Source organism: Pavona decussata, unplaced genomic scaffold, assembly GCF_977016875.1.
Source record: "Pavona decussata unplaced genomic scaffold, jaPavDecu1.1 SCAFFOLD_130, whole genome shotgun sequence".
Classification (NCBI taxonomy): domain Eukaryota; kingdom Metazoa; phylum Cnidaria; class Anthozoa; order Scleractinia; family Agariciidae; genus Pavona; species Pavona decussata.
In genome coordinates this window covers 890,300-907,500 of record NW_028145544.1, presented here as the reverse complement: position 1 = coordinate 907,500, position 17,201 = coordinate 890,300, and the positions used below count along the sequence as shown (strand labels likewise).

The following is a 17,201-nucleotide window of genomic DNA, read 5'->3' as shown; positions in this document are numbered from 1 at the left end:
TGGTATCGATTGGTATCGGCCTATCGATGACCAATCGATAACCACACAAAAACCGTTCATCGATTGCTATCGATTGGCTCAGCAACCTCGAACAGACGTCACGCACGCTACCTGTCCGATCATCCGCCATGTCCGTGAGTCTATTGTTAGTAAAATGTCTCTTGTTTGTCTGTTTTGTTGTTGTCGTCAATGAGTCGTTTGTATGGTTCAGGTAGTTGTAGGCAACGGTTGAGTGGCGTTTTACTAACAATAGACCCACGGACTTTTTGACTAACACAAGACGGATCGAAACGCACCAATCACTTTTTACAGTCTTCACAGCCAATAATATCACGGCTTACTGACAAACGACCAGTAACATCTGGACTTCGTTGACCAATCAGGTTAACAACCAGAGACGTATATACCACCTACTGACATTCCACAATTCACTTGACTCTGAAGATGACTTCCGCTCAGGTTGTCGAAATGTCAGTCAAAGTCACCACAAACAGTCCTTCTCAGGACTACACTCACCCGGATGATCATAATTTACGTACTTAAAATATGAAATTATTCAAAACACATACCTTGTTATTTCGGTGTACTATTCTCATAATATTATTGTATTTGCTACCAGAATTTTTCTGTGAAGGCACGATTCAACCACTTTCCGTTTTTTGAAGTCTATAGATTGGCCCATGAAACAAACTTTCAATTTGTCAAAAAAAAAAAAAAAAAAAAAAGGAGTCCTGTGGACGGGGCGTTAACGTTAAAGAGAAAGAAGAGAGTATGAAATGTACAATTACTGCATACAAAGTTGTGTTTTTTATACGTCGATTCCGGTTCCGTCAATCTGCAACCAATCGATACCAATTTATCTATTGATTGGTATTGATAATCGATACCAATCGATAACCACACGAATCTTCGCCATCGATTGGTCATCGATTATCAATATCAATCGATTAATTGATATCGATTGTCATCGATTATCGATTCCATCGATTGGATACCCCGGGATTTCATGAAACCCCGGTCTCTAACCCAGTCCCTCCACATCCAACCCAAATCTCATCACCAGACTCTCACTCAAAACCCGTCCAATATGGCGGCCCACGCGCGACGGTCTTTAAAATTTTACTAGTCATGGGTTTTAAAAAGAACCTATGCTCGAGGACTTTGCACTGGTCGAAGGCTATGAATTTTATCTAAATAATGGAAGAACGGTATTATATTGGTGTTGATGTTGGTACCGCAAGCGTCCGGGCCGCGCTTGTGTCCAGTTATGGAAAGATCGTGTGTTCCGCTAGCCGGCCCATTCAAATATGGCAGCCTCTGCCGGACTACTACGAACAGTCTTCCGAAGATATCTGGCAAAACGTTTGCACAGTTGTTAAGGTACAACATATACTAAGGTACAACATATACTAAGCTTAACTTGTGAGAAATGTACACTTGCGTGCGCAGTCTTACTTGGAGTTCACATCATGTCAACTAAAGCGGGCATACTAGCTAGTCAATGTCCTTACTTAGCTGGAACCCATTAAGCTTATTTATTTAATTATGATGAAGAGAAGAACGTTGGCGTCATAAAAATCGTAAAACAAAAGAACTTAATGGAGCTGCCTACTAATAGCCTTGAGGTGTGCCAGCTCACCTCAGTCCCCAGTACCCCCTTACAGTCCACGGCTAACAGCCTTGGGGGATTCCCCCCTGTATAAGTTAAACAGTCATTTGTGACCCTAAGCGTATGCTTTTTTTAGTTGTTTTGGGCTGAAAGCAGGTATGGATTCAGGTTACTTTGGTCCACATAACAGTTTGGCATGTTTCACTTGGCCCCTAAGCCCCTGTGCTAAATCCACCACTGATTTAGGCTAAATAAAGTGGTCATTATAAGGTAGGACTGGGTTAAAGAGTGGTGGTGGGGGGGGGGGGGGGGGTGTAAGATTTGAAGGACTTGAAACCCTGAGACATGCCACATCTCATGCTCAAATTTCCAACTCATCTGCCTCCTGCCAGCACAATGTTCGGTATTCAAATCGAATAGAACAAGTGTCAATCATATTGCTTCAGCTAGAATTTGCTCAAGGCTCCATGGAATTGAACCCATTGCTTTCAATCAGTATAGGAAGTCCAGGTGTACCACCAGACTACTTAACAGCAAATTAAAATATAATGCCCGTGGGAATTTACCTTACCAGGGGAAACAACTAGAAATCAAAACAATCGGCTACTAATGTTTGATTTTATTTTGTACTTTTTTTCATTACTACTAGCGTTAATTTATTTACAAAACTTCCACCTTCACTAATAAAATTAAAATGAAGTTAATACAGTAGATAAAAAAAAACAAAGTAGAATAAAAATAAGGAAGGTAAAGGACTGCACAATAGCTAGACTCCATATTAAGTGCACCCACTGAATAAATATAATAGAGCTAATATCTAGTAATAGTAATATCTAAAAAATTCAATTTCATTCAAATTTTGTATAATAGAGAGTGAACACAACATCTAACCCTCCCCTCACCCTCATTTTTTTAATCATGATGAATTCCTGTCCAAATCCTTAAAGTTTTGCTGTCAAGCACTCCTTTGATCAGCCTAGGTAGCTTGTGCAGTCAATTGCCAAGGTTAAATTAACTTAAGATATTTCAAATTATCATCTTTAGGACGTTTCTGCTGCAATTTCTGGTAGTAGTGACAAGGAATCCCTCCTTAAGATCAGGGGGATTGGATTTGATGCTACTTGCTCTCTGGTGGCGTTAGACTCTTCTGGTGCTCCTGTGACTGTTAGTCCCACAAAAGATCATCATAGAAACATCATTATGTGGTTGGATCATCGTGCAATGAAACAAGCACAAAGAATCAATGACACCAAGCATAAGGTAATTCAAAACATTTGTTTAATATTACATTCAAACTTATTTTAAAATTTTGCAGATCTCATTTCGTTTAAGCCTTTAAATCCCAGTAGTGACCAGTGCATAATTTCTCCTCACAATTTCATGAGAATAAAGGGCATGATCATCAAAGATAAAATTTCCTGATGTTAAAACAAATTCTCCCAACCATTGCAATAAGAAATGTATCAAGACATTGAAGAGAATATGTGCTTTAATACTGGGGCTTAAAGGGGTTATGCAAAATAAATCTGTTGATTGTCTTTGCTTGATCAAGCAACTTTTCATCTCTTCTCCACTGCAACCATCGTTGAAAACTCTTTTCTCAATATTCCAAAGCCAGCTCCCTCATTCATAAAATTATAGATGTGCACCTTTATCATGTCAATACTAAAGAGCATGCCAAATTTCTTTAGTATAAGTTTTTGTAATTTTTATTATTTATTCTTTAATTAAGGTTTTGTCTTATGTTGGTGGAACTGTCTCCCCAGAGATGGAGATCCCTAAATTGCTTTGGTTGAAAGAGAACCTAGTGGCTGAGTGTTGGGAAAAAGCTGCTATTTTTCTGGAGTTACCTGAGTTTTTAACTTACAGAGCTACCAGTGATCCAACAAGGTGAGTGACTAGGAAGTAAAGGACTTGTGTCTATCACAATGTCAACATACAAGTTTTGTTCAGTGGTCACCATATTAAGGATGCAGTATATAATTATTCTTCTGGGACAAGTCTGGCTTTCCTTATTTCAGTTCAGGAATACTGGTAACCGAACACCGGTATATACAGAATCAGCTTATATCATAAGTGAACACATTTCCTCAAAAAAAAAAAAAAAAAAGAAGATGGAAAAAAGTCCCTACATTGTTATGTATTTTAAAGTTATTATGGAATTATTTTAGCTTATAAAATTAATAATTTTGTTTTTGGATTCAAATAGCCCTTGCTAAGACCTGCTTTCTTGCATAGTCACAAGCAGTGCAAACCTACTTCTTTAGTAGGAGGGACCATTCTTAGTCCCTAAAAAAATGTAACAAGCCCCATGTCTCTAGGATGCTCAATATCTAGCTAAAATCCTGATAAATGTATTGACGCAAATAAAATTTGAAAGCTGATTTATTCACCCTCTTGTTGACTCCAGCTTTGTTTTTTTCTATTCACAGGTCCGTGTGCTCACTTGTTTGTAAATTTAATTACATGGGACATGAATCACAACTGTCTCAAGGTAAATGCACAGATCTGCAATCAACAAAGGCAGTAATTTTTACTTGTAAGCTCTGCTTTGATTTAGATTTTTATATCATTGATCAGTCTTAAGGCTGGGATAAGAAATGATGGAAGCATATCATTATATATTGAACTTTGCTTTTCTAACTTTTGGCAGGGGCGAGCAGTGGTTGGGTTGGCTCATTTCTGGATATCATTGGACTTGGTGATCTTGTAAAAAACAACTACTCCAAACTGGGTAAGTTCAGTGTGACAAGCAATGGATATGTAGGGGGACTGAAAATTATCACTGACTCGTCCTGTCATCTTTTCACCCATCTTAGTACACCTGGGAAGCCTGTTCGCAGGCTAGGGATGATACAATACCAGGTCTTGTGGCTCCAACTAATGAGTCTGATGATGAAATCCTCAAGTGTGACCACTCAAGTAAAGCTTTTTGACAGTACTTTAAAATACTGAAATTTGACAAAGTTAAATCATTTATTCACCCATCAATCAGTCAGTCAGTCAGTCAGTCAGTCAGTCAGTCAGTCAGTCAGTCAGTCAGTCAGTCAGTCAGTCAGTCAGTCAATTAATCAACCAGCCAGCCAGTGCATCAATGAGTTTGATTTTATTTTCGTTCAGCTGAAGTTCATTGACATAATCTGAAACAAAGGAAAATAACAATAATTATACTAGTACAAAAACTTTGCAAATTTAAACCACGTCACAAAACATATACTAGACTTTTTGTTGTGTACACATTTGCCGATATAGATGAATAATCCATCAAATAATCTTAATGATATTCAACATCCTTTGAACCAATTTGTTTGGTCCACAGAGTTCAGAAAATGTTAGTGTCATCCCTTATATTTGCTAGGTACCAATGTAAGAAATCCAGGTGAGCCAATTAGCAAAGGACTGACCAAATCAGCTGCTGATGACTTGGGATTATGGGAAGGAATGCCGGTGGGGACCTCAATTATTGATGCACATGCTGGGGGCCTGGGTAAGTGGTTACCATAGTGATAACAATACACAGAGTACAAGGATTTCAATTGGATGTTTTCTCAAATATTTTCTCATGCCTTTACTGCAACTGGTGGGCATAGATGCTGGTGTCCTGGGCATAAGTAAACAGTCCAGTAGAACTCAGCTTCATAAGGATGTTCATTCTTGCTTTTCTTTCTGCTGTTTTCCAGTTTTCATCAGAAATTATTTGCAGTTTTTAACAGCTGAAACAGCGGTTCATGTGCATGGGGAGGAGTGGGGGGCGGAGGGAAGGGTTAGGCAGATATGGCATCTGAACTTGAACTTGACCAAATGCCAATTCTGCTTTTGTCCTCATAAAGACTCACTGGAGCACACATGGCATTAACCCTTTAAGCCCTAACAGTGATCAGCATCAAATTTCTCTTTGTAATATCAATGCTAATTCAACCCCTGAGATCATGAGAATCAAGGATATGATCACCCAAGGTGAATTTTCTTGATATTTTAATAACTTCTCCCCAGTACTTTTATAAGAAAAGTATGGGAACAAGATAGGAGAATTTGTTCTTTGATATAAGAGGTTAAAGGGTTAAATCATGGGACCTCATTTTCATGTAATTTGTTGTTGTTGTTGTTGCAATAAAGGTGTCATTGGAGCAGATCTGAGTTCCCTTGTCAATGAAAACAAACCTTTAACTTCACGTATGGCTATTATTTGTGGAACATCATCGTGTCACATGGCTGTAAGTATTGAAAACATTTGCCATTGTTTTGTCTTTGCTTTTTCTCTCTGTCATGCCCTGTCTTTCTTCTGGGGTCTCTCCACAAAGACTGATCATGCTGTACATTACGAAGATATGATGAGATTCCTCCTCTCCCTCCCGGGTTCGATTCCCGGACTCGGCATCATATGTGAGTTGAGTTTGTTGTTGGTTCTCGTCCTTGCTCCAAGAGGTTTTTCTCCGGGTACTCCGGTTTTTCCTTCTCCTCAAAAACCAACATTTCCAAATTATTTGATCTGGAGAGTGTCCCCAGTTAGTTCTCTGTGCTAAATACATTGGGTCAGAGACAGTTTAGATGGTGTTTAACAAAACCATGTTCTCATTTTTTCAACAATGATATCTAAACATTGTCTGCTGTTGATGGTAACAAGAAGGCTTGCATCGCAGACTAGAAAACTATTTATCTCCTTAAAATAAACCACTTATAAAAAAATTATTTTGGAGGCCTACTGATTGTCTTAAGCCGTGGCCTAAGTTAGACTCTGTTTAAATAACTGGCCCATTGACACTTAAAATAAAGTGGCATTGCATAATTATTTATAATTTATGTTAATCTTCAGCGAACTATTTCTGACAGTTTCTTCTAATCATTTTGAACTTGAACATTGGTGTCATGATGACTCTGAAACGTTGTTCGATTTTATTGTTGATTTTTTTCTTGCTTAAATGTAGTCCCCATGTTCACCACTGACCAGCTCCACCATTCAATAAATTAAACCACCAATCTGAAAACTTGTTTCTTTGCCGCAGATCAATCAAGAGCCAGTGTTTGTTCCAGGGGTCTGGGGCCCATACTATTCTGCTATGGTGCCAGGCCTGTGGTTGAGTGAAGGTGGTCAAAGTGTTACTGGGAAACTGGTGAGAGCAAACATGATAGCTTTTCAGCCAATAACAAATGAATAAGAGCAAACTCACTCACTACTTAACTGGTTCACGTAATCTCGCACATGTCACTGGTTCATTGTTTCATTGGCTTAGTGGGTCACTATTTAACTCTATCAAGGCCAATGCTGGTGTGTTATCAAGCTAATTTTAAGAACTTGATTTAGTTGTTACTCAGTTTGCAATGATTTTGGCCATGTTTGTGTAGTTCAATGTTGTCAACGAGAAAAATAGGATTTTTTTACCACTTTTATACAGTTTATATCTATTTGTCGGGAAGCACCTCGCATGGCTTCTTGCGTCCCGTTCGCGCTGTCCCCTTTGGAAAATGTCATATTTTTTCTTATATATGTTTATTTTCTTTGTGTTATATTTCCCAATGACAAAGCTGAGAAAAAAAATGGAAATGTAATTAACAGTTGCGCTGTAGGCAGGTTTGCTTACTCCTTTAAGCTTGGCCAGTTGAAATTAGGACAAAGATTGAAACTTTTTATCTACCTGATAATTGTGTTGTCAGTCTCCGTTTGTAGGTTTTGGTGAACCATGTCGCTTCTCTTTTCCTGGTTGAGATACAATGTAGAGTCGTTGACATGTTTACAACACAGTGCATGGCTTGAATTTTTAATGGATGCAAACTGTAGAGTTTTCGCTGAAGGCAAGCGAGAGCTCAAACCTTGGGTCTTATAATCTGTTTTCTTGTGATTTGTCAATTCTTGTCTCCGTACGCTCACAAACGAACCCAGGATCGAAGGGGAGTTCAACTTCGAGTTCGATATTAAATGGTCGGGGAAAAACTGTGTTTATGATCGGGAAGGATCGTGAACGATCGCAAAACACGGGGATTTGTTTTCCCTGAATGCTCTCTGAGCTGCGTTTAAACGACGTTATTGGAAAATGAACTATTCTGAGGTGATATTTGATCGTACGATGTCACAACACTGGTATCTATGGTTGCGCGATGGCAAATGATCGAAGTCGTCGGCTGATTCAGCAATGGTCTGCGAACCTCTTCGATCGTTTGCAATCATCTGGAAACCGTAGTTGTCTTACAAACGCTATTTGATAACGATTCTAATGTTCTGCTGTCAATTTTAAATAGCTTGACCATGTTATAGAGACGCATGCGTCATACCAGGAGTTAAAAGATAAAGCTGTGAAGAGGTGCGGGGTTTTTTTTTGTCTTTGTTTTTCATTTTTCTTTTATTTTATTGAGCTTTGCCATGCGAAAATACATAAAGACGAATAAGCAATCAAATTACACAGATACAGAATGGAAAATGGCCGGTGAAACACAACAGCTAGGGTCAATTAAGGTCCGTTTAAATGGTTTTAACATTCGTTCAACATGCGTTCAACACTTTGTTGAACCAAATGTTGGGAGCGTTTAAACAGGTCGTCCACCTTTGTTGAAAACGCAAGAAATGTTGAAAGCTTATTGAAAGCGTGTTGAATCGAATTTTAATCGGTTTAAACTTTCATTCAACATCCATACAACATTTCCTTTGTTCTTGAAAATGTTAAATGGCGTTGACACTGGGCGCAGAGGAGTCAAATTTGTTGTCAAATCCAGCTAAATTTCCCGGAAAATTGCGGTGTAAACCGGTTTTGTTGATTTAAATACAAGAACACGATCGAACAAAGCGTCATGGGATCTTATTAAGCGTCTGTTGAAAGATTATCCCCAAGCCAGCTATGGTCGAGCGAGGCACGAAGTGCCGAGAGAGAAAAAAGAGGCAATATTAATGTGAACAATCCATCGGAGGAGCAATCGTTTTCGGGAAAACGGCAATAAAAATTTCAAGAACGAAATAAGGTAAAAGGAGTCCATTAGACTACAGGTCGTTTGACCACGGGTCATTATATCGTTTTAGCACGCGCGCTTGCTCAAACTTCAAAACGTACCACATGGAAGCCAAAATTACTACATGATCATATATATATGTGGCTGAATCTCAGTTTAAGTCAGTAAGGTGGAACTGAGGTGCCAACGAAAGGGATCTGTCTCATATGGTCTGTCTTGTCGGGGACAAGGTATCGGAAAGTATCGCGGAACCATCTCCGGCTGGCATAAGCGAACCGCGGGCCGAAATCTCGTGGTGCATCGTCATGGTACAACGCTCCGGCAAAGCGTCCAGAGGTACCGCTGTCGGCTGTTTTTTTCTCTCTTTTTTAGCCATTTTGTCTTAAATATGCCATGTGGAAGACACAGTGGCTACATTTTAGTAATAGGATGATCGCATTGATATTAAGGCTGGCAAGTCGCCCGAAGACATCGTAGGGAAAGAAGCGTTTCATTCATGTCCCTCGTCATGTCCTTGTCAAATTGTCGACGGGTGTTGTGTAGAGTGTATTGGTGGCTTTGCCATCCAAATGATTCGAACGTTTCCAGGCTCTCAGCTCATTGAGGACGTCCACCCCGTCTCGGGCTATGGAAAGGGATACTTTTTGTCCTTTTAAGCAAGTACGCGAGTGGTCAACCCGCGCTAAAACTAAGACAAACTCTCTATATATGCATGATATTTCGTTCGTTTTAGAAGATGTGACTTGCTTTAGGCAACACTTGTTATTAACCCAGAATGGAATGACCTTTGGTAAATGCTATTCCTAATTTTGATACAACAAATATAAGCTCAAATGTCTGTATGTTATTTATATTAGCAACAGCGTAATAAGATCCCATGACGCTTTGTTAGATCACGTTCTTGTATTTTAATTAACAAAATCGGTTTGCGCCGCAATTTCCTGGGGGATTTAGACGGAATTTACATTAAATTGGACTCCTCTGCGCCCTTTGGTGTTGAAGCCATTTGAACACTCTGTCCAGCATTTGCCCAACATCCGTTAGCGTGTGTTGAACGAGTGTTGGTCAAATGTTGAAACCTTTTAAATATTGACTTCCAAATCCGCATATCGTCTTGGTCGTAAACATTCTCAAGAGCATTATAGTAATACTCCTCCCTACTTTCTGTTTTCTTCGCTCCCTCGTTTATTTATCTTTTCTCCTACCGTAAAACAGGTTCAGTAATTTTCTCTCGTTATAAGTGACTTTTTCAAATGGAGAGAACGTTTGTTGGTTTGAAGGATACGAAAAATTAATGCTGAATTCGAAGAGTGGACGTGGAAATAGATCATTAACAAGAGAGGTACAGGGATGGTTAAGCTTGAAATTGTGTTTTTAATTTAGGAAAGGAAAGCCAGGATACATTTTAGGAAAACAAAAAGCTAGTATGTGAAAGATATGTGATGTTGTGTTTTAACCCCTGGTGAATGAATGATAGATGTATTTTTTTTAGTAGTTCGGATTTCGTTTTTCCGAGTATGCCTGTGTCATTGACTGAAAAAATACATCTATCGAAAAGCTGGTATTTTGAGAATGATGTATTATTCTAGAAAGTGACACAGGCATACTCCGAAAAAAGAAATCCGAGTGCTCCTATCAGGAGTCGAACCTGAGGTTCCCACGAGTCTCCTGTAGCTCATTGGTAGAGCATCCGAACTAGTAATCGGAAGGTCTTAGGTTCGACTCCTGATAGGAGCACTCGGATATTTCTTTTTTCCAAGTATGCCTGTGTCACTTTCTAGAATAATACATCATTCTCATTCATTCACCAGGCTGGAAATATATCATCACATTTATTTCAGCTTGTGTTTTATTAGTTAGCCAAAAGTGCGAGAGTCGAGTTGTCCCGATTTCGCCCATGAAATCTTCGCCCCCGTTTCTACTTTCTGTGGGCCCTGGGTTTCCGAGGATATCATAAACCATATAAGGGCAAGGATGTTTAACTTTGGAGAAGATTGGGTTGATATGGAGATGTGCAAGATGCAGGCAGCAAGTTGTGATGTAGACCTTTTACCCTCACAGTGGCTGTTCGATATACGAGGAACTTAACAGACACGTGACTGTTCTGGCTGAGGAAAAACAGCTTGGAAATGTTGCGTTCTTGTCACGAGACGTTCATGTGATGCCAGATTTCCATGGCAACAGATCACCAGTAGCTGACCCTAACATGACTGGAATGGTAGGTTTTCTGTTACTCCAAACCTTGAGGCGAGAAAAAAAAAAGATTCTAAAGATTTGCAGTATTTTTCTCTCACACGTGCCGTTCAGTGTACTTTATTATATTCACTTAAGTTTTGGTGGATTTCAGTCAAAGAAAATCGGTTAAATTAACATGGTAATGACCCAAGTCCGCAAGCACAGGTTACATGCAGACATAGTTAGTCTCCCTCTACTAACTATGATGCAGAACGGTTTAGTTTTTTTTTTGTTTATTCAGAGAGCGTCTCCTCTTTGGATCTAACCGGCTTTGCATATGACAGAATTTTCCGTTTTCCTAACCGGTAAATTTCTTCATAGTTTAGCTCTTTTTCTCTACTGGTCTGTGGACAGAAAAAACAAACAAACAGAAAAATAAACGACAACGAACAAAATGGCGGTAAACAACAAAATCCACCAATCAAAATAGCTCTACAAATGACTCTTTTAGAAAGCTTAGCTTCTCAAAAACGCTCATCTTTGGCGATGACGTAGTTGCCACTGCTTCCTGACTTACACCACAAAATGCGCGACTCTTTCCTGGAAAATGATGGACATAAATTGTGCTTATGTGTTAATTACTTATCAGTAAATTAGTCAAGTTCCTTTCTTTCAGATTTGTGGATTAACTCTAGCAGCGGATCTAGAGAGCTTGGCAGTTTTGTATCTAGCTACGCTTCAGGCCCTTTCGGTAAGTTAACGAAACATAATATTGAGCATTTTTTGTTTCATTTATACATTTCTCTGACTCCCACTGGCCCTCTAAAAAAGGTCTTTCTTGCCCAATGAACACACACCTAATGTGTTCCTTCAGACAGACGATGGCATTGGTTGAGCAAGACCTTCCGTTAGAAATGTAATTGAGGGCGTTAGTAGTGTGTTTAGTCAGAGTTTCCGTGTTTCAATTCGTTTTTCGATTAAATAGTGCGACGACTGGGATGAGACCAAATTTTTGTTCTCGTCCCAGGTTTCGCGCAGACCAAAATTGAAACACTCACTTTGTAGGCTAGATCATTTTACAACCTGCTGGGCTTCACTCGGAGATAGTCCGGCGAGAAGAACACGTGCGCATGCGTTATGGCATTGTCGCTCGCGTGTTCTCGCGCTCTCTATCGTCTTTGTCTACGTTGCAGATACTTATAGAGCGGTTTCCAATTGAGTGTCGTAAAACCAAAACCAAAGTAATTACTCTGGCCAATCGCAACAGATGTAAACAACACAACGAACCAATCAGAATTCGAAGCAAATACATGTAACTGGCGCCAAGCGCGGGAAAACGCGTGCGGCCAAAACACGATTGGTTTTGGTTTTGGTTTTCATTGGTTGAGAAAGTGGCGCGAGTTTTGTTAACCTATCACAGAGCATAGTGATGCAAAACCAAAGCAAAGGCGAAATTACTTTCGACACTCAATTGAAAACCGCTCTATTGTATCATGACTGTTACTTGTTATTTTTTCTCCAGCACGGTACTCGTCATATTATAGAAAGCATGAACAAAGCTGGTCACTCCATTGACACTTTGTTCCTCTGTGGTGGACTCACGAAGAACGACTTGTTCATTCAAACTCACGCCGATGTAACAGGTTAGACAATTTCGTGTACAAGTGGACAAATATCAGCCGCATTCTCCAGTCTCCACTCCTTATCCGAGTGTGGTGTGCGCGAAGTTTGTCTTTCCCATGAATACCTGCGCCCCTGTTTTCCCGCGCTTTTTTCAAGAAATGCAAAGGCACCTTAAGACAAGGCGGGAAATATTCTCTAGCAGGTAGCGGTGGCGCGGTGGCGTGGCTTGTTGTTTCCAACATTTTTCACAAACGCGTCTATGTACAAGCGAGGGGCATAACAGACCGCAAACAACGTTTAGTATAGTGTACAGAATTTAACCTGTTTTGTACATTTTCGTGGACTTATATCGGTTCTCGTGTATTCGTAAAAAAAAATGAATCTCTTCAGCTTTTCATACAATCAGTGAAAGGTAAAACTATTGCTCTCGTTTTAGTTCCAACTTAAATGTCTGCCCATCAGCGCTTTTGAACTCTCCAAGAGCTTGAATTCTCCTGTTCCTTCGTGGAGCAGGAAAGGCAGAAGGACAACGTACAGGAAATCTTACAGCATTTAGGGAAGTTCTCGTTTCAATCGGTGTAATCTAAATGGGTAGGTAAGCGAGAAATTTAACAAGTACATTTTTATTCTCAGGGTTACCATGTGTTTTACCACGTGAAAGCGAGTCGGTGCTCGTGGGCTCAGCAATTTTGGGAGCATGCGCATCAGGAGATTTTTCCTCTGTGCAGGTTGGTGATCAACATCTAATAACTCTGAATATGAGTATTAAGAATATGAGTGTATCACGAACCCACAATATTACCAGCTCCCAGTTGGCTTGATAGCTCTGTAAAGAGTAGGGGACGTTGCCGGTGTTGTGGTCTGGTCTTTGTGTGTGTTGGGGAGGGTGGGGTGAGATCACATATGGACTGAGGTGGTAGCCAGAGGCGCCTTGTATATATGCTGACGTCCGATCTCACCCTCTGGATGTGATTGATTATTGATTGTAAAGTCGAGTTAGTAGAGCATTGCACTGGTATCGCAGAGGTCATGGGTTCGAATCCCTATTTAATTTAATTAGTCTCCTGTCCAATCAAAACTGATTAAAAACGACGGTTTTCGAATACGATTATAAGCAAGAACACCAGGTAGAGGTCTTTAGAATGTAGTGTTTTTGATCGTTTCTGAGCGTTCGCGAATGAAAACGTTTAGTTGCTGATAGCAACCTTTTTGAAAGCGTGGTTTTGAAGTCTCCTTTTTCAAATAAAACCGAGGAAAAACTGATACATATGGACGGGACCTTGAACTGTACTGCGTAACGAAGGGCGCATTATTTTAGGACAATCCTGTGTATTCTTAGTCTCTACAAGTGAGACAAGTGTTGTGTGACAACCCTTATAACGTGTGTGAAGGAGACTAGGCCATTCTTATTCCGGTTCAGAATAATAGAATAAAAGGAATACCAGTTCCTAGAAGAATGCAAATGCGCCAATTAACCTGACAACCTTAGGAAAGAAGGCAATTCCTCTTATTCTGCGTAAACTGTATTCTGTTCTTTCTGCTATCAGGGTCAGAATGAACGGATACTAAACTGTTCAGTCCGAAAACAGAACAGGTCCCCGAAGAACATAAATGCCGTTTGTGCATTATCTTCCTATTCTGAAATTTTGCTGTGTTTGTTTTGGAAGGATGCCATTGAAAGCATGAATGCAGCTGGGAAGCTTGTCAAAGCACAAGAATCTCTAAAGGGGTGAGAATTTAATTAAGTATTATTATTTTGTAAAATGTGGTATCATTTTCCGTGGTTCTGTATTAGTGCCGCCTCTTTCACGCTCCAGTACAGTGACCCTGGGAAGCAAATCTCCTTCGAACACAGATTGAGCACGGTCTGTCATATCTGTACGAACTATAAGGACCTAAAGTAGCTCGACACTTTTCTCCCTGAGAATGATTTGTTACTCAGTAATTGACTCAGGCATACTCGGAAAAAAAATCCGAGTGCTCCTATCAGAAGTCGAACCTAAGACCTTCCGATTACTAGTTCGGATGCTCTACCACTGAGCTAGAGGAGACTCGTGGGAGCTGAGTGCATTGGACTCGGCTCATGGGAAAAACATCCTGCATACTGCTAGGATTTGAATGTCAATGTATGGCATATGCGCAATGGGATAAATTTGATCAGGAGATGGTACATTTTAAGCCTGGTGAATAAATGAAAATGATTTATTATTCACTGACCATGCCTGTGTCACTTACTGAGTAATACATTATTCTCATTTATCCACCAGGCTTAAATATACCATCACATTTATTCCATTTTTCTTCCTATTAAAGTAATTTTGTTGCTCACCAAGCATTAGAAAAAGGTTGTTTTGACGTCTGTGACTTGGCGTTATGACATCAGAATGCATCAAATTGCTCAGTATGGGCTAGGCTTAGCGCTTAGCCAATCGGTGGCTAGTATTAGCTACTATGGCGCGTTCTGGGTGATCACTGTTTTCGGAATCAGTCGCTATGTCGGACTTATGTAGTCTCTCTGGGGGTGGGGGTGGGGGTGGAAAGGGGAGTTTTCCCCCTTGCTTTGTTTTAGCTGGGTAACTTTTTTTAATTAATAATTTACTTCCTCTCTCAGGTTTTATGACAAGAAGCACCAAGTTTTCTTGCAAATGTTGAAAAATCAAGTGGAATATCGCGAAATAATGAAACGCTGACTCGGAATTTAGCAAGCGTGCTAGCAAATAGACCCTTCTCCAAGATGGCGGCAACAGATTTGAATGAGTTAAAATTGAACTGAATGAAAAATTGATACCAGCACTGGAAAGAGCACCTTTACTTTAGTGACCAAGTTGCAAAGTTTCATCATATTAGGTGTTATATCGGCTTAGGAAATGTAAGATGAAATTTGACAAATTTACAGACGTTTGTATGACTGGGGGTATACGTCATACCCCCAGTCACACAAACGTCTGTAAATTTTTCATTTTTCAACTTACATTTTCTCCGCTGATATTACACCTGATATGCTGAAACTTTGCAGGGTTACTAAAGTAAAAGTGCTCTTTCTAGTGATGGTATACGTTTTTAATTTTAACTTATTTGAATTTTCAGCCGCCATTTTGGAGAAGGGTCTATCGAGCCCTCTGGCAGGTTCGACTGAAAGGAGGCCAACAAAGTGTTGAACTGGAACTTTTATTGGAAGGCTGCACACAGCCAAGAATAATCAATATGGCATATGAATTCAAAAATCAATGGTCAGGAAGAAAAAGGTTATTTTAAATTAAGAACAGATTTTATGTCTTTAGAAATACTTTATAAAGTACCCACAGTTTAGTGTTGAAAACTGTAATCAGGAATACCCCCCCCCCCCCCAAAAAAAAAAACAAATAAATAATAATAAATAAATAAATAAAATAAAAAGGTAGTAAAGGCATTCAGAAGCGATGGCGTAGACGATGTGGCTCACAAATTCTCCTATCCTGTCCCTATACTTATCTTATAAAAGTACTGGGGAGAAGTTATGACAATATCAAGAACATCCCATATTGGTCATCATATTCTTAATTCTTATGACCTCAGGGGTTGTAAAGCATTGATATTACAAGGAGAGGTTTGATGCTGATCACTGTTAGCTAGACTTCGGTGCTCAGATCATTGAAAACAACGCAAACATCACGAGTCCTCAGCACGAAGATTTTGCGGGAGTTTTGTTTTGCGGATTGGCTATTTTTGTGGTTTGCGGGAACAAACTTTTGCAGTTCGAGATGACTGAAATTTCTGCTGCGGACTAATTTTTGTGATTCTCTTTTCAAGCAGCAGAACATTTAAGTGGAAGAAACCTTAATATTTTCAACTCTTATTGTACGGTGTGTTGAGTCACAGTTCACTCTACTTACATATTACACTGTAATACCTTACTTCGCAAAGGGACTGAACAACAAAACTAAACAAAAAGCCTCCCCCTACCATGCACAACAAAACAATGTTTCATTAATACGGTTTAATAATACAGACTAGATAGTTCTGGCTGCTTTTTCCAATGGAAAATCATGTTAATGTTCTTGTTTAAGTCCAATGTATATCGCCCCTCTGGCACAAGTCTATTAAAAGCGGAGTTTTTAATTTGACTGAAGGGAGATAATTTTTTGCGGTCTTTTATTTTGCGGGTATTTTTTTCTACGGGAACTAATTTTTGCGGATCAAGGTCAATCCGCAAAAATTAGAAACCGCAAAATTTTCATGCTACACGGGAGTTGCCGGTGTTACTCGGACGTAACTCGAACTTAAAATCCGACATCATCAACAATTGATTTCTCAAAATAACTTGTTTAAAATGTCTCAGAATTTAGTAAAATACATTGAAACATATAGTGCAGTGTCAAGATCATGTTCCGTTTACTTTCGATCTAACTTTGACACTTGCGCAAAATGTTGACGCACTCTCCTGTGTCTGTGGAATTCCTTCCTTTCTGTCCTTTCCCCAGAGGTAAAAAAAAAAACACAAAAAAAAACACATGGATTGTTTTTCATCAGTTGTTTTGGAAACGTTGCGTCATTTTGCTGGTCAGGGCACAAACCTTGAGGCTAAGTTAAATTTTGCTTGATTATCTTTTACAGCTTTAACTTTAAATCTCCAGGGGAGGGTGTGAGAAGTTGGAAATTCCCTAACCCCACTCCCCACCTTTGTTACCCCATCCCTACAATATCTGGAGGCTGGCATGATCAAGTTCATTCGTTACGCGCGCCTTTCAGTTCATTTTGTGTAGTTGAGTACTGAGCATTCCTTTGGAAAAAGTCAACGAAAAGCTGAGTAATCATAGGTTGACGCTGCAGCACCACCGGTTGTTGAAACCCTGATAAAATTTGATAACACCACTCTTCC

The 17,201-nt window shown here is 39.6% G+C and overlaps 1 protein-coding gene across 2 annotated transcripts; it reads left to right on the top strand.

The window, feature by feature from the left end:
* Positions 1 to 1,059: 1,059 nt before the first annotated feature.
* LOC146468514 (FGGY carbohydrate kinase domain-containing protein-like) lies at positions 1,060 to 16,446 on the top strand. 2 transcript variants are annotated; one of them, XM_085124343.1, is made up of 15 exons: positions 1,060 to 1,380; positions 2,654 to 2,869; positions 3,342 to 3,499; positions 4,042 to 4,103; positions 4,263 to 4,343; positions 4,968 to 5,096; positions 5,726 to 5,823; positions 6,613 to 6,720; positions 7,844 to 7,905; positions 10,607 to 10,763; positions 11,397 to 11,471; positions 12,243 to 12,363; positions 12,977 to 13,071; positions 14,011 to 14,072; positions 14,955 to 16,446. In XM_085124343.1, the coding sequence occupies exons 1-15, from the start codon at positions 1,198 to 1,200 to the stop codon at positions 15,031 to 15,033; spliced, it is 1,686 nt and encodes a 561-aa protein (XP_084980469.1). In that variant the 5' UTR covers positions 1,060 to 1,197; the 3' UTR covers positions 15,034 to 16,446. The 2 variants fall into 2 exon arrangements, with proteins under 2 accessions (XP_084980469.1, XP_084980470.1); XM_085124344.1 differs by lacking the exon at positions 1,060 to 1,380 and having other exon boundaries at positions 2,733 to 2,869; positions 3,376 to 3,499.
* Positions 16,447 to 17,201: the final 755 nt, after the last annotated feature.